The following is a 24,371-nucleotide window of genomic DNA, read 5'->3' as shown; positions in this document are numbered from 1 at the left end:
ACAATTTAAAGATTTTAAAATTCCATGGGGAAAAAAACATTAGGAGAGATTAAACAAGGTCAATACCCATTAGAGCGTTCCACATTCAGCTAACTAAAATGCAGTCAGAAACATTTGCACAAATGCAAATCGACAAGGACATCATGACCAAAAGAACAATAGCTCACAATTTCCCTGACAAATTAACTCTTTCCCGGACAAAACAATAATGACCCAATTTCTCTCGCTCATTAGAAAAATACAATTTTAACAATATGAATTTGGGGGGAAAAAGAAGGACAAAATACAGAGCTCACACAGGGAGGAGAAAGGTCTCACAGTGACCATTAATTATCATTACGTCCATCTGGCAGCAAATACGACAGCGACCGACCACCAACAATGAAGTGAGGCACAAATGAGAGGGAGATGATGAGAGAAAAATCACAGTCACTACCTGCACCACAGGCACATGTCCATGTAACACAGCGAAAGTCAGTGGTGTCCCCTGCCGTGTTTCGGGATAGACTGAGGGGTGCTTGTGGACTGAGTTTGGCACCTGAAGGAAGTGACACAGGTAGGTAGGTAGGTATACAGTAGGTATAGGTAGGTAGTGGGACGGGTGTGAAGGAAAGGTGAAAAAGGAGACAAATATAAAGCCATTAGAAACTCTACGTGGCCTATAGAACAGTCAATCAGCCGTGTATTGGGGGGGGGGGGGGGGGGGGGTTCTCTAAAGGAGGACTAACGTTAATTAGCTAGGAACCCCTGGAGCTCAAGAGGACATGGAGTGCGGGTGTAATGAACACAATAGATTGATCTGTCTAGTTAGGTCTGGTCCTGGTTCGTTTTTTTGTTTATCCCCCTCTCGGATCTGTTGGATCTGCTTGACAGGGGAGTGGCCCCCTTCAGTGCTCATGGCAAGGAGTGGAGACACGGTAAATAACACACCAAAGGCTCCCATTTTTTTTTATTAAAGATTTCACAGACACCTCTGGGACAGGAAGCTTGGAGGCACGTGAAACACAATTAATTTGTGTTTAATCACGGTTAAGAAAGCAATAAGGCAGAGGTAATTAATTTGATGCTGTCTGAGGGGAGGGAGCGTGGCGCGGGTGAAGTCTGAATGCATTGAAAGCGACTTGTCTGTGACGAGAGTATCTAAAGACGCGTTCAATTAGAGAGTATCTGAGGCTGGGTCACGGCCATCAAGGATATCTATAGGCACGCTCAATTAGAGAGCATCTGTTTCTAAGTCACAGTCATAAGGGACGTCTAGACACGTTCTAATAGTCCTGGAGAGCATCTGAGGCCAAGTCACAGTCATAAGGGACATCTAATAGACGTATTAGAGATATTCAATTAGAGATGTTCAATTAGACAGCATCTGATGCTGAGTCTCGGCTATAAAGTTGTACTTCGTGGTGCTTCTTGGTGACTGGATCAGGACACACAGGTGTAGTGGCACATTAACTCTTGACACAATGGCTGATGATGGAGCACTGACTGATGAGGACCAGGATCATGGGGACTTCACTGAAAGACCATTAGGTTAAAGAACCTCATCTCACCCTTTTCAGACTCCAGCTAGCACTTAATTCATCACTCTCCGGCGCTGTACCCTTTCCTGCCACCTTCTGCCTCGATTGATGCTAGCGATTGACAAGACATGGCTACCATGGCATGTAGACATACTGTAAGAATGTAATTTAGATAAATAGCATGTAATTTCAACAGAACATTGTTTACCTGGTATCATATAGTTTCAATACAGAATGTTATTTTGATTGTTTAGACTGATACTAGGTTTCGGGGGTTTCCTGAAATCCTAGTTTCTTGATGCACTACACTGTCTCTCTCTGCATTCTATGTATGTGATTACCTTGTTTATTGTAAGTTGCTTTGGATAAGAGCATTTTATATATATATATATATATATATGAATGAATGAATGAATGAATGAATGAATGAATGGTTTATTTCGATCTATTCGATCTATTCAGTTAGACAATTACAAAAAAAAAAATCTTTTTTTTAAACACAATCTATACATTACATACTATACTACATAACCCCCCCTCCCCTCCCCCCGCGCCTCATGATCCTCACCTCTTGTTTAACAAAACTTAACAGAATGGCAGAGGGAAGTGGAGCAATGGTTCTCAATGTTCTCAACAAATGTTTTTATATCAGTGACCCCCAGTGACCCCCAGTTTGAAAAGATATGCCAGGAGTCCCCATAAGAGAATATTTTTATGGCTCTAGCAGTGATTCTCAGCCATTTTAATTTCAAGGACCTCCAGTGTGACATGCATTAGGCTACGGATCCCCATTTAATGGCATTTTTATATCTGGGACCCCGATTTATATTGTAAAATTATCAATGTTAATTTAACTCTGAGAGTGTACAAATGGTTCCATGTGTACACTCTCAGAGTTACAGACCCATAAAGGTACATTTGGATCATTTAGCTGGGGATCCCCTGGAACTCCCTCAAGGACCCCTGGGAGTCCCCAGACCCCACTTTGGAAACCACTGCATTAGGCCACATTATTTTTATTTATTTTTTATTTCTGGGATCTCAATCAATACAGTACACTGTACTGGTGGAACCGTGAATGGACCCTTACGTTGGGGTTCCATGTACACTCTCAGAGTTACAGACCCATAAGGGTCCATTTGGTTCATAATTATCAATCATTTAGCCATGGACCCTCAAGGACCCCAGTGGGTCCCCGGACCCCACGTTGAGAACCACTAGAGTAGAGCAGGGAAGAGAGATGATGGACAAACATCACACAAATAGATGCACATGAACAAACAGCATCACTTCCACAGCACATCATTATTAACACACTATACAAAAGCCACATGCATTTACTAATTGAACTCCTACCAGCTAACAAAAGGTTGAAAGGTCTAAGCTGTTGTAAACAACGGATCTCTAATTAAGAAATAATAATCATATACTGTACAAGCAAGGCGGTGGAATAAAGTATAGTATAGCTACAGGTGTTGAATTCTTGTCTTATAGATGGTGTAATGTCAGATTACACGGCCTCAAGTTAATTACTGGTATTTCTTTTATAACACAGCTGCCAGTGATTAGCAGCAAGATTCACCTACAATGATATAACTCAAAACGTTGCTAGCGATTGTATACAACAGAGCACTTCTATGAGTTCCAATGGGTGGTTCTAATTAAACTGTTATAATCAGCTTCATCAACCACTTGCACATGGCCCGAGGAGCTCAAACAGTAATATCCAAAACATGAAAGTGTTTCTAGGTCAAGTGTAGCATGTTGGTTGGTGCCACAGGGAATGGTTCACGGGGGACTAAACAAAAAAAAAGGTAAAACAAAACTGGTGACGTTGAAAAGACATTCTGCTAGACGGCGTGTGTAGAGTTTTAGTTCATGGATGAAAGAGAAATAAAAATCTGTCACACAAAACTATTTAGCACATACTGTAATTATGTTTCATGGCATTTGCCATTGATCAGCACAGTCTCCAGAGCAGACTGGCTCCTGGTCCATTCAGACAGACGTCACCAGCACTGACCTCACTGTTAATATCAGCCCCAGCGTCCAGCAGCATCTGCACCATGGCCTCGTCTCCACGGACACACGCGTACATCAGAGGGGTCATCCCCTAGACAAGCACACACATAAACAAAGACAGAAAACACACGTGTACATCAGAGGGGTCATCTCCTAGTACAGGGGTTCTCAACCCGTGGGTCGCGACCCCTCGGGGGGTCGCCAAATTATTTTAGGGGGTCCCCAAATTATTTTCCGAAAAGAAAAGAAAAAAAAAAGATTTTTTTTTAAATTTTATTTTCACGATAGCAGACCTACAAGCTCGTAGCGCGCCACTCGGTGGCGCGCTATGAGCCTGTAGATCTGCTATTTTTCAACAGCTAAATTATAACAATGCTTAAAACACCAAAAGGGGTTCCCGCCCAAAATGGTTTAAGGTTATTGTAGCAGTCAATTTATATTGGGGGTCGGGAGGGGGCGGGGCGGGGGTCCCGAGACATTGCCAAAAACGTTGAGAACCCCTGCCCTAGTAAACAAAGACAGAGAACACGCACATGATGAATGCGATTGTTGTCAAACATTTTCATGTCAAAGACCCCCAAATTAATTAAGTATCTGAAAAGAGTTTGTGCCAAGAACTCCCATATTGCTAAAAGCTTTCAAAAATATTCCTATTTTTTTTTTCACAATTTCTATTTTCGAACGATTTTTCTACAAACTAATAAGCTTGTAGATCGGATATTTTCAAATAGCCTAAGTATACAAAATTGTTGGGTAAAATAAGTGGGTGAAATGGAACCCCCTCAAAGACCCCTGGATGTCCCTAAACTGTCAACGTTATTGTTGCTTCAAGATCAGATTTACAATTCTGAATCAATTATTCAGTTAAGTTCTAGGATTAGGACTACATAGAAACATAAATAAACAAGACATCTAAAAATAAAGCTGTACATGGGAGGTTGTCCATGTTTATGCATGATATATGGCCGAAACTGTAAAGAGACAATTGCATGTATTGTTGCTGGTATGGTCCCTTAACATCATTTCAGATATTGTGACATGACGTGGAGTTAAGTCTGTAATTATAAAAAGCCTTGGATCATCACGATGAAAAGTCAGAGTGAGTGCTTTGTCGTGCATGCGACGATTGATTCTACCACTATGAATACAGTGGATTTAAAACCAAATGTACCACATTCACTGCAGCGCAATCATCATCCGAAAGAGAGAAAACTAAATCACAGAGCCAAGGCTGAACTGAACTTCTGATGCCCTCTCAGCGTTTTGTCTTTGGTAGCGTCCCTCCAGGCAACAAGACTAATTAGCATGAGAGCTGCGACATGATTCAGAGGAGCAAAGTTCTGCTGTTGATATAACATTTCCAGAGATACTGTACAAGTCAGTATTTCCACTGGAACTATACGACCAGACATCAAAACAGCTCGTCTGTCTGGCCTTTTCTGCACCGAATATGGATCCTCAAGCTAAATGCTGACTTTCCCAAGATACATTATTGCAATTCGACATTATTTTCCCAGTGAGCATTCCATTGGAGGTGGGGGTTCTGATGTGACACAGAATTGCGTAGCTCGACTGTAGCATATCATTGCTGTCGGGCAGCAACCTTTTATCCCCATATTTCATCTTTTTATATTTTCTTTTTTTAAACAAATGTTATACTTTGTTGGATGACAGTAACCCTCAGAAGTATTGAAAATAGCATGTACAAGCTCACAGAGTACATTGCATCTGCTATTTTCTCTATTTATGACTCCTTTAGATTAATAAGTGTATATATATTTTTCTTTTTAAAATGTTTGATATTAGAATAACATGCCCAAAATAGGGATGCCAGATTGAAAGTGGTTAAGTCTGTCTGTGGGTTTTATAAATATTTAACCAATGAAAAGTATTAAATAAAGAGCTTGTGACTAAATACATCTTTTCAATCCTTTTTTTTCTCCTCCCATTTCCTGAAAATGAATGATTTTGGACCTATTATAGTACAAGGTTTCCACCCAACAGTGATGATATAATGAGCTGCAAGGGAAGTTTGCCTGAACATTCATCTAGTACGGTAAGTGGGATGGCTTTCCTGGGTGGTGCGCGTGGATGAGTGAGTCATGTTCTATGTGAACAGCATACAGCATACAGGTTCACTGTGTGAGGAGAAGAATCCCCAGGCAAGGTGTAAATATGTACTGTGCATACTGTATATGTCCCTGAGTGTGTGTGTGTGTGCGTGTGTGCGTGCGTGCGTGCGTGCGTGCGTGCGTGCGTGCGTGCGTGAAAAATAGACCATTTTCCTGGTCCCACAAGAGAAGTGGTTGTTGTTTATGGTTAAAACAAGATTTGGGGAGTCAGGCTTTCAATTAGGAAAACGGAAAGGATTAGCTATAGACATATAGACATTAGAGTAACATTAGAATTTAGTTTTAGGTATTAGGTGCTTGAATGATGCCTGTTTTAGACTTCTTTGAACACTGGTGTCTACTACACACAAGCACACATTGTAGATCAACTATATTCTTTGACTTTAGTGTTACGGATAAAAATGGCATTCATAAAAAAGGCACATTAAAAAAAATGGCATTCATAAAATCGCCTGGCGCCATGTCCTCACAAGTACAGCATAGTAATACAAATCTCTGTGTGTGTGTGTGTGTGTGTGTGTGTGTGTGTGTGTGTGTGTGTGTGTGTGTGTGTGTGTGTGTGTGTGTGTGTGTGTGTGTGTGTGTGTGTGTGTGTGTGTGTGTGTGTGTGTGTGTGTGTGCGCGTGCATGTGTCTAACCTGCTCGCTCATGCTGTTTATGCCATCAGGCCCCAGTAGGCTGACAGCCTGTTTCACCAGGTCCGTACGCCCACAGTTGAGCATCCGGAAGCCCAGGTCCTGGAGGAACTTCGCCTCAGTGGAAGGAGCATCCAGCTTCCGCGAGGCACAGAAACAGTCATCCGCTCTAGAAACAAAAAACCAACACACAACATGGTTCACATTGGTACGTGACAGTGCCGGAAATTACTAAGTACGTCGTATGCAGATTAAGATTATTACAAAACATACATTAACCAATGAAGCTCTATTTTATACTGTACTTCCGCTATTCAAAAATATCTGATCTACAAGCTCACAACGCAACGGCACAGCTGGTAGATCTGCAATTTTTTAAACAACTTAGATTTTTCTTTTCCATAAACCTGAGTACTTTGGAACATTATGTATATTTTGATGCCAATACCTTTTGGCCTTCATAAACATTGCAGTACTTTGGACTGCTGTTGTTGCGATGCTTCTTGACTCCCCTAAAATACCTGACTGGGTTTATTCTCTACACTGTAAAGTCCTGAGTGTTCATTTAGCTCTGAGAGTACACACACACACACACACACACACACACACACACACACACACACACACACACACACACACACACACACACACACACACACACACACACACACACACAACCAAATGGACCCTTACGGGTTAAAATAAACACTCAGGATTTTGCAGTGTACACAATGGGCCTGAAAAAGGCAATTACTGCAAAGTATGTCTTTTCTTGATCATGTCAGAGATTGTGTGCCAATGCATGTAGTCTATGTGTGTGCACTCGCGCCTGCACTGCTCGTGATAATGATATCTCATATCTATGTCATTGCTTCTTGTGATTTATGTGAACGTGCTTGGATCCATACATTCTGAAGTGCATATACTTTATACAGTATATATTATACCGTCTTGGTCGGGTGGAAACCTCATAGTAGAGACAGACAGACAGACAGACAGACATTGCTGTCGGCAGACGGCTGTCTGCGACGAGGTGTCACGACGAGGTATAAAATAGGGCATTGATTTTACGCAAAACAATAAAAAACATAAAAAGATTCTATATGGAGATGTGAGGTTTCTGCGCAACAGTGACGATACAGTATCTGCATATATAGTCGTACTTGAGCTGGCGCGGTTCACAGTCCACTCCGGCCAGCAGCAGCCTGGCGGCCTGCCGGACGTCATCGCTGTCCACAGAGAAGCTCCGTCTGTGCTCCGTGTGGGCCACAGAGACACGGATCCACTCCATCAGGGGCGGCAGCACCATGAATGGCCTGCGGGGGGAGACAAACACTCATTGGGCACAAGCACACACAGGCATATGCTAAAAATTAATTCGTCTACTCTACCGTGCGTGTAGTAGACCCCGTGCCAGAGCACTTAACTGCAAAATCCACCAATCGCAGTACCTAATGGTGGACAGTAACAAAGTACATTTACTGTATCAGTATTTACTCTATTTTACTTGAGTATATGTATTTTTGGAAATGTATGACTTTCATGGCACTACATTTCAAAGACAAATATTGAAATACGGTAATTAAAAACGTAACCCTATTTCAAATATTATTGATTTAGTGTGTACTTTTATTATAGTAAAAATGTATGATCTACAAGCTACATTTTTTGGGGAAAATGTCTACATTTCAATACAGCAATGCAATGATATTAAAATATACTTTATCCTCAAATGTACTTTTGAATGTTAAGATTTTTTTTTAAAAATCATGTACTTTTGAATACTTTTTTTAGAGCAAATACTCCAGTAACCTTAACTCAACTACAAATTTGACCTGGCAACTTTCACTTGTAGTTGAGTCGAACTCAAGTACTGTGGTTGAGTTTGTTCCCCAGTTCCCCACTACCCAGTACAAACCAGCACAGATCCTGCACAGGCCTTACGGCATGGTTATAGGTATGGGTTTGGTGTGGCTAGGGCCGCAGGATAAGGATCTAGGAGGGCAGTTAGACAGCAGTTAGTCGACAAACTCCCAGAGTCAGAGCTTGCTGAAATAGGTGACCAATACCTATAGAAGCCACAATGTCGAGAACTTGGATACATACAGTACGGGTCTTTCCCCTCTGCCCAATGGATACAGAGGTTTTAAACTAAAACAGCTGTGTCACTCATTGGACTGCCAACTAAGCTTCTAAAAACATAACATAAACAACTAAATAAATAAAGAAAATTGATGCTCAAAGCAGCTCCATTGTCTTCCTTAATTCCTCTAATCCTTGTTCAACAATAACGATTGTTCAGAATGTTCCCATTAGGCCAAATTATGTTGCACAACAAACAAAACAAACAAAATCGCTTACCATAAGCGATTACACCATTTGCAGAGCTCTTTCACCAAGTGAGTACGGTCCCATAGATTCGCTGTGTCAGTGCATCAATACAAAATGACTGGATATGCCAAAAATCTTCTTCCAATTAAACAAAAAGACTAAACAGAATTGTCTTTTGTGCCAAGAAAGTAGGGCTGAAAGTTCTCAAGTGCTCACCTTGACTCCCTGTCAGAAATCGAGCCAATTTTAATCACTTGAACCCCAGCGTGAAGCATCCATATTCTGGTGGAAATATTAGCCCCAAAAACCTAATCTACAAGCTTGTAAACCGGCTGTAATTTTTGGTCGAAGAGATTTGGTGTAGATGGAAAAAGTGGTCAAAGTACACTTTGACAAAAAAAACTAAAAAACAACAAAAAAACAACAACTTTGTAACTCAAGTCCAGTTGACAACAGGGGTTTAAGTCACACCAAGTCAATAACAATGTCAGCCTATCATATGATAGAAATCAAGAAAAGAAAACAACACAGTGACTAATAACCACACGGCTTGCCTGTGGATGTCATTTTGATGACGTTATATTAACAATGTTAAATTGCCGATGTCAGCCTTGCAGAAATATGAAGGCACAGCGGGACATGATAAATTCACACAAAATATGAAAAAATATTCACATAAAAAAAATCATGTGAAACTAAGAGTTGTTTGCTAAATTTGAACATGATGACACGCACGCACTCACGCAGGCAGGCAGGCACGCATGCACGCACCACATACCCTTCTATGGCTCAGTTGTTAAGGCAATGCCTTAAACATAAATAAACAAACCAATATTGAGGATTTGTGCCCAAACAAGTAGAGACCAAACGTGTCCATGCTTTTATCTCCAGCAGCAGGTTAGGTTACTCTTTTGGTCTTCTCTCAGACAGCTACAGCTCATTCAGAGTTCTAGAGTTCTTCTCTGCACTGGCTTCCATTGTGTAATATAATTGTTTTTTTAAATGAAACACTACATCTCTGATGCTTTTACAATATGACCTCTCTCAGGTCAACCAGTCTTCTAACTGGCATCTAAGAATTATGTGCATCAACTCTGACTACTGTTTCCAATTCCCCTGTATAGTCACTGCCAAACCCCACTGTTGGTCTTGTGGAGGGTGTAGAGTAGAGGCTCTCAGTAGAGTCGACAACTATCTAATAGTATCTATGTGTCTCCTCCGATACACATGGAGGCACCAACCACTTCTTTTCACCGGACAATTCCACTTCCAACTGAACCCTGAACAGGCACACTGGGAAACTTGCACGAGTTGCTTGTGCAGTGACAGAACTGCACAAGCCTCGTCGCGACCAACTTAGGCCAATTGTGATTGCTGGTGTGCCCGGCAAAGCCAGAGGCACCATGGAGGAATCAAGCCCCATGGTGGTGGGCAGAAACTTTACCCCTGTGCCTCCTGGACGCTGCCTGAAATTGCTCTTTGATCTTTATGTTTTTAGTTTTATTTATGTTTCATTTCTCTATTTTTTCTTAATTTTTGAGTGGTGCAAACCACTCCAACAACCAGCTTTGTTTGTATCCGTGTTTGTGTGTACCTGTACGTGGGGCCCAAAAGAATGAGCATGGTTACTATGGTCACTGACATTATGTCAGACCACAGCTGATCAGGCTATATAAGACCTTGCACCACTGAGTTCACACGGGTGTGATTTTTTTTCCAATGTATGCCTTTTGTAAAGCACGTTGAATTGCCTTTGTGCATGAAATGTGCTCTACAAATGCCTGCCAGAGGATTTCATAATGGAACATAAATCCTTGAACACTCTTTGACAATTCCAAAAACTGACCAGAGATTATGTTCCTAATATTCCGCTGGCAATTGTTGCACAAACAAGCTGTAGCTGTTTTGAACAGTTCATGTCCTTCTTGTTGTTTGCTTGCTTTGCTGTCATGCGCACTACTGGGATTCACTGCTATACAGTACATCATTTGACAAAGGACGTCTCAATGCATGGATGGAGTGTCCTTCACATGCACACAGCTCCCAGCTGTCACTCATCATTAATTAGTCACTTTTCAATTCTATTCCGAGTCCGTGGGGTAACCTATGATCTTCTAATGCTCCTCAGTTTCATCAGCTGATGAATGCCAAACCTCGTTTTCTCATTTCAAAGGAAAGGAGGAACGTGACTTACAGTCAATGAGACGTCAGGTCAGAGCGAGGGGAACATTGAATTCATTAACATTAAGCCACAACACCTCAACAAGAGGCATCAAGAGAACCTCCCAGTGGATATGCAAAGTCAGAAGCAGCAGTTCAAGGTCAGGCTGTTTCCACACAACCCTATTTCAGGTATTTGCTGCTGACAAGACACTGCATGTTTTTTGTTTGTTATAGTTTGAAGTTTTAGAATGCATTGTGTTTACTTTCTATACATTATTTCAGGTCCACATACTGGCTTCCTTGGTGTTCAAAGTTAAAACAGATGTGAGCTGGAGACCTGTGAGGGCGGCACATTGAACTGATGTGAGCTAGAGACCTGGGAGGCATATTAACAGATCGCTAGCTATGTTACAGGCAATAACGGGTGGAGTCCCTCAATTCATTTTTGCTGCATCCCACTTTAACAAGTGAGTTCCAAGAGAAACCATAAAACAATAATAAATATAATACAATAGACCGCTATTTATAAAGTGGAGCGTATAGTAAAATTATAGTGTAATATGGACAATAAAGTCATCACAAAACACTACATCATCAAACCGTTTCAACATTTTCACTTCACAGGTTGGAGCTGTGCGAATGAGATTTGGTAAGGGACGTTGGGACAAGGCGCTCTTGTGGGAACTGCAATGAATTGCTCTGTGCTACGAGGGCGTTCTCAGCGAAAGCTTGGAAAAAACACACAAAGTGGCCAGCAATGATGCTGGAATCACGGGAATTAACACTGTGGAAATAATGGCTTCATCTTTATGTCATTCATGCTTTAACGCCACAACAACACAGCGCCGCGCGGCTGCTGGGTGATAATGACCTACTTAGGTCAGTAACTCAGATTATCGATACTGACTGGGCACGTGTCTCTGCATGCCTGTTCCAACTTTCATTTCCTGCCGCTTGTTTTCTCTTGGGTCACCCGAAGGGCTTACACTAGCTCTAACAAGCTGACAATTGACTCGTATAAGCCAGTCCTCTCATTCCATATAGGAAAACATCTGGTGTGCCATTTGCTAACCGTGGAGAGCCAGAGGTATTGTAAAACACTGGTTCTCAAAGTGGAGTCTGGGGTCCCCCCAAGGACGGCCCTTGAGGGGGACCCCAGACCACTTTAACTTTATATGCAGGAGTAGTACATTGGCTATTCGAAAATGGTCAATCTACAAGCTCACAGCGTGTCACATCGCTACACTACCTTCCGTGAGTTTGTAGATCTGCTATTTAAAAAACACTTCAGTGTAAACGAGTGTTATAAAAGACCAGGGTAAGAGTATACGGTTACACCAGGTTGATGTCTGTCTGTCTGCCTGCCTGTAGTTCTCTGTGGAGGAAGGTATTCTGTACCACCAACCTGTCATATCTAATGTCACGTCTATGTAGTGGTCTGTGTGTGGCCTGAAGAGAGATGCAGTGTGGTTTTCATGAGGGTGCTACTGTGTCATTTGTCATTACAAATGTATTCGGCTCAGTATAAGACTGAAGCTTTTGACACAGCTTTAATCTCGTTAGCATCAGTTGTCATTGGGTGAACTCTTGCTTATGTTGGAAGGATTAACCACTAAGCCCTATATACGTACTCTACTTTGTTGTACGGAGTAGCGAAAATAGCAGATATAAAAGCTCACAATGTGGCGTGTTGTGATCTGCTTATTCATCAGATTTTGGGAAAGTGTGATATTTGGGGATTTTTATTTTATTTCCACTTGCTCAAAATAGGGATGACGGGTTTAAAGGGGTTAATTGATACAGATAATTGAAGGTGCCGATATATATTTTGTAAAGGATGGCACTTCACTAATAAACAGATTTTCACATATCTTTTGTCCAACTCTGTTCATAATACATTTATATATCTGCGTTGATGCAGAGGTCTCCGTTTGTGGACTTATATTGCAGTAGACCTGTGAAATGATCCATTTGGGTACTCAATTTTCAAATCAAAGTGGAAAAAAATCGAATAAATAAATAAAAATTAACACACAAACAGTTAAGCCCTATTCAAAATGTAAAAAAATAGCCGGCCTACAATCTCTCAACGCGTCATGTTGAGCTTGTATTTGCTAATGTTTGAACATTTTCACTTAATGCCTGGGTCACGTTGGCTGCGTAGTGGCAGGGCGTACCATTGGCGATACCGATGTGGTAAAATAAAGCCACATAATGAGTGGATATGAGGGCCAGACCGACACACGGGTCGGACCCTACTCCTCACCTCTCCGTCTGTAAGGTGACCTTGGAGGGCTCGACATTGGGGTTCTCCCACTCCATCTGTGGACAGTGCATGAAGTAGCACAGTGTGTAGATGGCCTCTGGGGCCCAGTGGACCGCACCGTTCTTCTGGTGGAGTGGCGTCCCGTTACTGTGGTTCCTCATGTGCAGCGGCAGGAGGTGGTGCATCGCCCGCGACACCAGGTCACCTGCACACACGCGCGCACGCACGTGCACACACACAAAGACACACACACACACACACATACGTAAGCACGGCCGCACAGAAAACACAGGGCAAACAAGGGCATATGCATAATGCACAGATGGAATTAAACAAGTGCGCAGGCAGAGGCACATTCATGCGGGAACACAAATATGCATGCACGCACGCACACACTCACACTCACACTCACACACACACACACACACACACACACACACACACACACACACACACACACACACACACACACACACACACACACACACACACACAAAGAAAGGACAAGGTTATTTTTGAATCGTGGCCTTTAAGAATGAAAGAGAATTTTTCTCATATTTCTCAGTCCCCTGGGAGCTTATCCTGTCAGAGCATATCAAGAGTTTCCAGCGACGGACGTTAAGGAAATGAGTAGCTAAACAGGGTGGTGTCCATGACTGAACTGTCTGAAAAAATGTATATGGATAAACAAGAGCTACTCTCTTAGCCACGCTCTCTCTCATTTCCTTTGAATAATTCCACAGTACTTTAAGTCATCTGGTTGGGTCTAAATGTCAATGTTTGAGAGGACTTCCGCGCTTATAAACGCTTGCCTTGCCAATTCATTTCATTCCATGGGACAGGACATAATTATTTCCTCTTACATCAGAAAATGAGTCCTAGTTTGAACAGACAAAAAGAGAGTGAGACAGAGAGAGAGAGAGAGAGAGAGAGAGAGAGAGAGAGAGAGAGAGAGAGAGAGAGAGAGAGAGAGAGAAATTTCACTTCTAGCAAAGGAGCACACAGGTCACACAGGTCATAGTTAATTGATCTTTTTCTAACAATCTGGATACATTTGCACACTCTCAGAGTTAAATTAACAATGGCGATGTACTGTTTAGCTTGTTTATTGCATTATTGTTGCAGTGCGGTTGTTATTATGCGGATAACTATGCTTACTTGCAACCTTGTGTTATCATTATTAGTGCATGGATTCAAATCACTCTCATAGTAGCCTACTAATGTGTGAGATTTGTTTGCCCCTCTCTATCCAGCTTTATCCCTCTTGTGATGAACTTCTGAAACATCTAAAGAACATCTATTATGCACCATCCAAAGAACACCATCTGATTTTCTACAGTACACCATTCAACTAACCTATCCAAGACAAAGTGATGGGACAGTCACCCCTACAGTAAAAATCACACCTGTGTGAGTGGTGCAACTCCCCTCTCCCCCTGCCTCTCTCTCTCTCTCTCTGTAATTAGCAGGCAACAGTGCAACACTATCTCTCTCTCTCTGTTTCTGGCACAACAGCGCCACTTTTGCCCCTACTGGTACTCTAAACATAGTCACATAGGTTAGGATGGACATTGCTGTTCCTTGGAGTGGTTGCACCACTCAAAAACAATGAAAAGAAAGAGAAAGAAAGAAAGAAAGAAAGAAAGAAAGAAAGAAAGAAAGACGTGCATTTGGTCATTCAAAATGACAAAGAAATTGCTTAGCATCATAATTATGGCAGTTGGTGGCTGCCAAGATTCCATTTAGTTTGAACAATGCGAGAGGCGTGGTGTGTGTGTGTGTGTGTGTGTGTGTGTGTGTGTGTGTGTGTGTGTGAAAAGGACGGCATGAACAGGACAGATCATTCATGCAACAAAACAGTCAATCATTCAGCTTTCTAGGGAGAGAAATGTGCCAAGCTGATGAAGACTAGGACACAAGATAAGATAAGATAAGATAAGATAAGATAAGATAAGATAAGATAAGATAAGATAAGATAAGATAAGATAAGATAAGATTTGGATAAGATGACCTAGCCTTTATCTATCCCCGGAGGGAAATTCAGCTGTCATACTATAGCTGTAGCTGCAGCAGTACTGTTACTGTATCATGAGAATGAAACACAGGAGGGGTACAGCCCTTTTAGACCTAAAAAAGAAGGCCTCTAAATTCTAACAGTTTTCTGAAAAACCCAAGAGGAACGCTACTGCCCCAAGGACTATGGGGCAGTAGCGTTTCCAGGAATTACATTTTGGGCAGGCAAGAATGACATTTTGGGCAGGCAAGATGTGTTAATTGTTGTCCCCCCGCGCACAATCAGTAGCACTAAAGGTTTTCAAAGAAATATATATAATATATACCTGCATTTGCCTTTGAATGGGTGATTGAGGGTCACGCTCTACCGCAACGGCCAATCCGCTGTCCACTAATAGTTGCATTTTTCACTTTAATATACTGAGTAATTTAATTTCTTTTTAGTTTCAGATGTTTTTTTTTTCATTCAGATCTGTTTTTTTACAGATTCAAATCATATTTTTTCGGTTTCAGATGGGTTTTTTTCCGCTTCTCACTTTGTTCACTTTCAGGTGCCTAAAAGTTTAAGGGTACTTTTTGCGCAGATCTTGCGTGGGGGCGCGGCCTCAACCGAGAGGGGCGTGGAATCATGAGTGACAGGTCCCCCCCCCCCGCCCGCCCATTGACGTCATCAACATGCGTGACAACAGGAACTATAGTTAAACTATAGTTATACTAGTTAAAAACACGTTGCTGCTGTGTATGCTGCTGATGCTAATAACATAGCAAACGGCTCCAGTCCATAAGCATGGACCGCCGCTCGTTTAATCCACCCACCACTGGCATAAGTTAGATACTGTTATATTATCAGAGCGATATGTACGTGTAGAAACTAGTTGGGAGAACGCTGCTTGACCGTCGCGATTGATGGCAGATTTTTACACAGAAACATATAGGGCAGTATTATGCGTGTCTTAAGTACCAGGTCTTATTACTTAACTTAAGACCTGGAGGCGTGGTCAATGCTGTTTGGCCACTCAGAATAGCCAAATGGCATTGATCACGCCTCCAGGTCTTAAGTTAAGGTACTTAATACACGCATAATACTGCCCATAGCATCGTTTAAATGCTTAATTTATAGTTTTAATGTGCAAATGAATCTTTTTTCAATACTCTAGACTCTAGAGTATTGAAAAAACCCTCTAGTACCCTTTAGAGTCTAGAGGGTACTCTTATTTTGAAAAGATCGTCCACCGGAAGTCTTATATTTGCTAGCTTAGATTTGCCAAAAAGACACTGGCGTGATTGATCAAGTAATTCCAGTAAGATGTTCTGTTACAATCGTATTATTTATTAAGTCTTAGTTTTGTGTACCACACACTGACGTAGCTATGGTTGTCCTTGCTTACTGTAAATGACAGTAAATCGCTCTGCGGCTCTGGATTAAGACTAAGAGCGTCTGCTAACTAATAAATTGCCCAATAAAATCAGTATCAATTTAACCACTTGTCTGGACGTTAAGAATTAGACTGCTGGCTTAAAGATTATGGTGTTGACCTGCTATTGTGTAAAATGTCAAGACATGGCTATACAATGGAATACAATTAATGTAGGCTATTGTTTTTGTTGTTTGACAGAATGCTAATTATAATGAAAACGGGGCTCAAAAGACACAGGACCTAATAAACGCCCTCTCTCAGAACGTCGTCAGGCCTAATCCTTTGGATAAAGAGATGAACAGGTCTGAGTTTTTATTCATTTTAATTGTTTATTTAACCACTTGAAACTACCTCTATTCTGGGGCTAACATTCAGTGAAAATAGCAGATCTACAGGCTCTCACTGCAACAGGCTGGAAGGCAAGCATTGTGATCTTGTAAATCTACAATTTCAGCCAGGCTATTTATGTAGAGCGGGGAACCTAGTCTGAATGTGTTCATTGTGTTGTACTTTAATATATCATGTTTTAAACTTTTTATTTATTTATTATACAGCTCCTTCGGTTTTCTCCTCAAGAAAAATTCCTTTCTTGGCAAGAGAAATTGCCAACTCCAAAAGCTGGCCCAAGATGGAAGCCTTTTAGTTTTTATTTGTATTTATTAAACATGAATGCAGAGACTACCCCAACCCCAGAGGAGGAGTTCAAGCTGGCCCAGGCAGGACTTGGAAAAAGATACATCAATGTATCCAAGGAGATTGATTGATTAATGAGACGTAGCTGGCGGAGTTAGTTCATTCAGACATACTCGAGGGGGTTCCTGCCATGCTCAAAGGCGCATACTATACTCGTTAACATGCTGCATTACTATGTGGGTGTACAAGTGTGTGCAAGTCCCTCACGTCATTCGCTGATGCGGCAGTCAGCTGACCAATTGGGCGGGCTACTTAAGCTCACCATGCTGCAGTCTGCATTCTCTTCCTGCCTTCCTCTGCATATGGTCCCTGGTTGTATGTGATGTTTTTTCCCACCACCACCCCAGCACCACCGGTGGGCTCTGCTATTTATGTTCCCCATGGGGGGTTATTGTATATCTATCTCCCTGCTCTTAATGTTTTATGTTGTTGCTTAATCTTGCCGAGCAGGGAGAAATCCAGCAGAGCCGAACGCCAAGTCAAATATCATATGCACACTCATTACTCATTCTGTAATAAATATTGGTAAATCTATTCGTGAGTTGTCTGACTGAACTTTATTAGTCAGTAATGTAAACAGCACATGGTACAGTAAGACATTAACCATTTAGGCCTGAGGGTCGATTCTAAAAAACGCCTTCTAAATCCTGACTTAAGTTTTCAGAAAAACTTCAAATATTTATTAAAATGACCAAAAATGTATATTGCTATATACTGTACATGGCAACAACTACCCAAAATGGGTTTCTGTCTTGAAAGGTATAGTTACAAATAGGGGTTCCCGTCCTAAATGCCAATGGGTTAAGCTAAAAGGACAACACAAAAAAGTCCTTTCATTGTGGTCCTATTCAATAGGGAATGCAAGGCTGGTAGCCCTACTCAGAGCCATGTCCTACATATTAGATCTGCATCAAGTGTATAAAGTTGGTGTTTGAGTGTTTAGTGCACAGTGTGCTAGAGCTCTTTCAGTTCGCCAAAATGGGATGTATTAAGCCTACTTGAGTAGGCTACTTGTGTGTGAAATACAATTAAGTAGGCTTCTCATCATAAACAAGGTCAGAATAAAGGGGATAAAATAGATAATGGACTAACGTAAGGTTTCCCCACATTCCTCTCACTGCCGCCTCCTCCTCCGAGTGTGATTTCTCTCTCTCTCTCTCTCTCTCTCTCTCTCTCTCTCTCTCTCTCTCTCTCTCTCTCTCTCTCTCTCTCTCTCTCTCTCTCTCTCTCGCTATATTATGGTATATAACTCTATTCTCTCTCTCTCTCTCTCTGTGTCTCTCTCTCTCTCTCATATCTCACACACGCCGTTATACGTTCTCGTTACGGGCTGATTCATACTGCAGTACTAGCGACCTGTTTCCTACCTGCTGCTGCTCCATCTGTCTGTCAGTGTCAAACAACCACGCAGTCATTTAATTATTTAATATCTCCGACCGATGCGGACCCCACGCGGACATATCCTTATGGAAGGGGGAGAGGGGAAAACACCACAAGAGTGACTAATCATCAGGCAAACTTTGTTGTTAGCCACTTAGCCACCTATAGCCGAGCTTAAAGGGCCACTTCACCCCTGACACAACCTGATCTTATTTTAATGATGTTTAGGACACTAGAAACACTTTTCCTGGGGTTTTTTTGTGTGCATCTCTGTTTTCAGATATCCTGGTCAGGAATTCATGTTCTCTACGTAATGATGCATGGCCCCTCCCCTTCCGCACTACAACAGTCTAACCTCGCGTCACCTACACCGCACACGGCTACCCTCACAAAAAACATGCAGTAATCCTGGCCTCTAAACTACCTCCCCGGCTCCCCCTGGCCGGGGAAACTCCACCAGGTGAAAAGAAGCAGCTTGGAGCCTTGGACTCCTTTATGCATAGAAGGAAGCATGAGGTCAGTCTGCTGCTCTCCCCTGGTTGGCAGAGGTAGTGTAGCGCCCAGGATTACATTAGATAATTGACACTGCACCCAGTGAAAAATGGGTTGTTGCAAAATTGTGGGTTAAAAAACAAACATGGCATACAAAATTAAATCAATAATACATGTCATCAACAAAACATCCAGCTTACAACTAAGTGTATCTATTTGAAGCATCCTAGTGTTGTTCTTTTAGTTCTCCAGACTTCTGAAAGATGAATATCCGAAGATGTGGGAACTCACAGGAGGCTATTAGGCACTTTAAGTACGCGGAAGTACGGCGGCTATGACGCCAACGCCGTAGCTTTCAAAATCGTTAAGCAAACAGCCTCCGGCGACAGCGACATTGGTTGCCATGGTGACGCGTTCATGCAGCATGTGTCAAACAAACACATTATTATTATCTTTTTTAAAACACCCCATCGCGCGTCAGCTAACTTGCCCATATTGCTTAATTCTTACATGCGCTGGACATGATCAGCAGTGGAAAGAGGAAGGTGCTGGAGCAATCTGTGTTCTAAAACCATTTTAATAAACATGGTTAATATGGGGGTGCGCACAACATAACATCCATTGTAATACATTTATGAGTATAAGTTGCCCCAAACAACCACAACTAACAACAATCCTAACAATGTTGCCCTACAGGTGGTCAGGGTAGACGAAAACTCATGATGATCTCGCCGGATTTCAACGAGGGATACACTGGGAGACATCGTAGAGGAAGAATGGATGGGGAAGGATCAACATATGGAACAGGTTCTGACATATATCCATAATGGAGATCTATGGGTTTGAGGTTTGAGGTCAGATGTAGAGTTGCTGGCCAATATTGATGACATCAGGGATGTCCATATATGGGCTAAATTGCGATAGCAGGTCGCATTTACTACAACATCAGGGATCTCCATCCCTGATGATATCACGGGAAGTCACGAGACCTGGGCACCATATATGGGGGATTTCCCATGTATGGGGATTTTGAGTGATACACTGACGGACAAAAACGTCCGATTTCATAGTAAATGTGACCTGAGGTCGCAATAAAAATAAAATACACAATTAATTTCCTTTTTGCATCTACTGTTAATATTATCTCCATTATGACCACAGATAAGCACTTTTTTATATTTCAGCTCTTTAAGAGTAAAAGCCAAGAACTAAACCAAGAGCAATAAGAATAAAATACTGAGCTGCTGGCTCTATATCTACACGGGATCTCTGCATGAGTACACTATGTACAGTCTATCGATAAATTAAATACAAGTGAATATAATGAATGAATAGAATTCATCAATCGTTTAATATCTGACGCAATGAGTGAAATCATGACGGGGCCGGCAATCCCACACTGCACAACTGTGCACGCATGCACATTCATTATTAAGATGAGACCCAATAGGTTATCTCCATCCCTCTTTCCCTCTCCTCCAGCAAAAGAGGCTGCAAACGAGGCTCTCTGGAGCATTTTGGTAAGGGGAGCCTTGGAACGCCGACTCAGAGACAATGCAGCAGCAACAGCCATCCTCATGTCTTATTTATTCTGACCGGTGACATTTTCTTGAGGGAGATTGGAAGGCAGACAGAGGAGACAGACAGGCCGCCACAAGAAAGGCCGATTATTGCTAAACGCACACAGCCAAAATGAGTGACGTGCCAGCACTTTAACACACAGTGTGAGATTACTTCCATTTCTAAGGGAAATATGGTCACAGAAACTACTGCTACATTGTAACTGTTAAAAACAGGCACCTGGGTGTTCCTTATTTTAGTATAGTGGGGCAAAACCCTAATCTCAGAGGGTCGGATTTTATTTTTAATCGGAAAGGCGAGATTAGAACTAACAAGAGCGAGGGAAGGATTGAGCTAAAAAGTCAATAGCGTTTCCATTATAAGATTTGAAGGTCTGTAATCAATATCTCATCCCAGGTAATTAACGACAGCAAAAGAGGCGAAGGGCAGCAAGAAAAGCTCCTTTTTGTCAGGTATCACAGTTTTAACAATGAGTGGAGCAGCATTCTTCTAGCATAATAGGATATTTCTCAACCGATGCTTTGAAAAGCCTTGGATATGATCTGAGGCCTGAAGGCCTTGTGCAAAAGCACCGCTTTGATTAACAACGGGAATTTATGAGAGTTGGCACGTTTAAAGTAAATAAACAGCCATCAAGTGCCCACATACTGTAATAACCTCTTATTATTACATCTCACAGTGTGATATCTATTTAATGTTTAATGTAAGACAGCATTCTCTCTTGCCATGCATAAGCAATTAATTCATGTTCCCTGTGGAGCAATTACACAGTAGCCTGTACAGTATGTAACCACATTGAATCTATCACTCACTTGGGCATTGATGAATGTGCACTGACTGCTTTATGCACGGCCTGCAGAGACGCATGCTGCATGCATCCCAGTGTTTCAAGGATTTGCTGCTACACAACCATGACTTTGTTTAATGGCCACTGTTGGCCAATCCGACTCGGCACGATGCTGACCTGCTCCCAGCCACCCATTAAAAAAGACGCAGTTAAGAGCATGCAAGTGTTAAGACATTGCACTAAAACAGAAATGACAGAATGTTTGAGACAGCGGGAAAGGCCAAAAGGAAGTACTAGTAAAGGCAACAGCTCAAGAAGTCATTCTTGTAGCCTCATTCTCTCCGGATCTGGGACGATGTCAGCCAGACGTCGTTGGCATTGGCTGAGACGTCAGCCAATGCCATCAGTGGAACTTCGGCCATGAGGGTCTTTCCTCATCACGACCCATCCATCCATGACCGTTTTCTCGGTGTGACTTCGCCTTAGGAGGGCGGGGGAGTCATGCTCTTGTGGTTGTGGGATAAGAACACGTGTAGAGTACATAATGACCCAGCAGTTTACCCCCTGGCTCCTTATAACAGCAGCTTCTCTACCAAGCATCACTAGGAACCAGTGTGCTGTAGTACATACTGAGGTACTCTTACATGTACTTTACTTGAACATGTCCATTTCTCAATACTATATACTTCTATGCCACAACATCTCATTGGCAAATATTGTACTTTGTACCCCACTACATTGATTTGAATACTTTAATAGTTACTAGTTACTTCATTTGGATTATTATTACAAAACGTACATTACCCAATTAAGCCCAATATTATTCTTTGGCTATTCTTCAAAACTATCCAATTAAATCTACAAGCAAGAATATTTCAACATTGTGATATTGCTATTGTTACCAAACCCATTAAAACCGGGAAAGCATCTGTGTCATTTTAGTTTTAGCGTTGGCTATTAAAAAATGGCAGATCTACAAGCTCACAGCGTGTCACTTTGTGCCACGCTGCGAGCTTGTAAATCTTCTTTGTTTTTTGTTTCGTTTTAGTTTTTAGAAAGAATCTGAGAACTACTGATTTAGAAGGCATTTGGAGAATCAGCCTCTGGTCAATTAACCCATTAAAACCAGGAAATGTTAGATTTTTGCATTGGCAATTAAAAAATAGAAGACATAGAAGCATATACAAGCAAGCTTGTACATCTGCTATTTTTGAACATTTTAGAAATATCTTGAAAGTGTTGAGTCATGTTGAATTATGACAAAGTTTGAGAACTACTGGTTTGGCATTTGTAGAATCGGCCTCAGGTCTTAAGTAAAAAGAAAACCTTGAGTATGAGTACTTCTTCCACCAGTGACCAGGACAACAGAGATGGGCCCTCTAACGATGGGCCCTTCATACAACATCTGGGATAAATCGCCAGCTACAACACTGCTGCTAAATGATGACCAATATATTCTGTAGTCTGGATCTCAGGGTTTTAGTTTTTAGGGGTGTCTTTGTTTTTTGTTGTATGTTTTTTCTTTTTCTTTTGTATTGTTTTGTTTTATGTATATGGGTATTAATCTTTTTCTTTTCTAAAGTACCCACCTATAGCCATATTACCCTGACATATGACGTGTTATTGTGTGTATGTATGTATGTACGTATATATGTATATATGTAAAATAAAAAATAAAAATGGGTATGTTTATTCTGTACATATGCGACAGCTGTACCAACCTCTCCCTACCTTTAATAAAAAAATAAAAAAAATAAACTAATGGTAGATAATGGACCGTCTTCCACCAGTGACTAGGACAACAGAGATGGGGGGAAGGCTCCACGACAGAGACTAATGATAGATAATGGACCATCTTGCTGTGCTCTGTAGAGATGTTATCAGAGCATGAAGAAAGCTCTGGGTGCAGTGCTGGAAGAAGTACTCACATTTGTTACTCAAGTAAACGTAGCAAATCACTGTAAAAATACTAATAGTTACAAGTACAATGTCTGTATTCGATGCGATCAGCTATTTCCAAATAGAGCTTTACCTGATTAATGGATGGAGTCACTCTGCCCTTTAACTTGCCTCTGAGATGTTAGCAGGGTAGAAGTATAAAGTATTTAAAAATGGAAATACTTAAGTACCTAAAAATTGTACAGAAAATGTATTTACTTACTTTCCATCACTGCCTGGGAGCAGTGAGAGGCAGTGAGAAGTGCTATACATCACAGCTGTAATGAAGCGTTAATCGCATATATTACAGTATACTACAGCAGGGGTTCTCAACGTTTTTGGCCGGGGACCCCCGGAAATGCTTTGGCAATGTCTCGGGACCCCCGCCCCGCCCCCTCCCGACCCCCAATATAAATTGACTGCTACAATAACCTTAAACCATTTTGGGCGGGAACCCCTTTTGGTGTTTTAAGCATTGTTATAATTTAGCTATTGAAAAATAGCAGATCTACAAGCTCATAGCGCGCCACCGAGTGGCGCGCTACGAGCTTGTAGGTCTGCTATTTTTGAAAAATCGTGAAAATATATATTTTTTATTTTTTTGAAAATAATTTGGGGACCCCCTAAAATAATTTGGCGACCCCCCGAGGGGTCGCGACCCACGGGTTGAGAACCCATGTACTACAGTATGATTCACCAAAGTGAATGTGGATCAACATACTGTAGAACAGTGGTTCTCAAACATTTCCATGTCAAGGACCTCTGAATTTGTGTTAAAAATTATTACGTTTTGTTTTTTTTAAAGGTTTTTTCAAAATAATTTGAAAACAGCTGTTTTCGAATAGCCAAAGTATGAAATGTGGTTAAAGTGGTTAAACTGATTTCGCTGCTATATTACCTAATTTGGTTGGGGACACTCCAAGTTCCGCACTTTGAGAACCATAGCTCTAGACAATCTGTTTTATTGCACAGTACTGTAAGTAAAGCATAATAATTACCC

The 24,371-nt window shown here is 41.6% G+C and overlaps 1 protein-coding gene across 3 annotated transcripts in view; it reads right to left on the bottom strand.

Annotated features, from left to right (window-relative positions):
- btbd11b (BTB (POZ) domain containing 11b) overlaps positions 1-24,371 on the bottom strand; it is a 128,881-nt gene that overhangs the window by 25,898 nt on the left and 78,612 nt on the right. The window contains exons 1-6 of one of the 3 annotated variants that reach the window (XM_079501756.1): positions 18,561-18,657; positions 13,070-13,274; positions 7,473-7,625; positions 6,313-6,478; positions 3,544-3,633; positions 437-538 (exon numbers count right to left, since the gene is read on the bottom strand). In XM_079501756.1, the coding sequence (XP_079357882.1) occupies positions 437-538; positions 3,544-3,633; positions 6,313-6,478; positions 7,473-7,625; positions 13,070-13,254 (696 nt within the window). In that variant the 5' untranslated portion in view covers positions 13,255-13,274; positions 18,561-18,657. Of the gene's footprint in view, positions 1-436; positions 539-3,543; positions 3,634-6,312; positions 6,479-7,472; positions 7,626-13,069; positions 13,275-18,560; positions 18,658-24,371 lie in introns of those variants that run through there. The other 2 variants (XM_079501754.1, XM_079501755.1) reach the window with 2 other exon arrangements.

The sequence above is a fragment of the Electrona antarctica genome, assembly GCF_951216825.1.
Source record: "Electrona antarctica genome assembly, chromosome: 5".
NCBI lineage: Eukaryota > Metazoa > Chordata > Actinopteri > Myctophiformes > Myctophidae > Electrona > Electrona antarctica.
The sequence above is the reverse complement of the archived record's forward strand: the minus strand, read 5'-3'. Positions and strand labels throughout refer to the sequence as shown.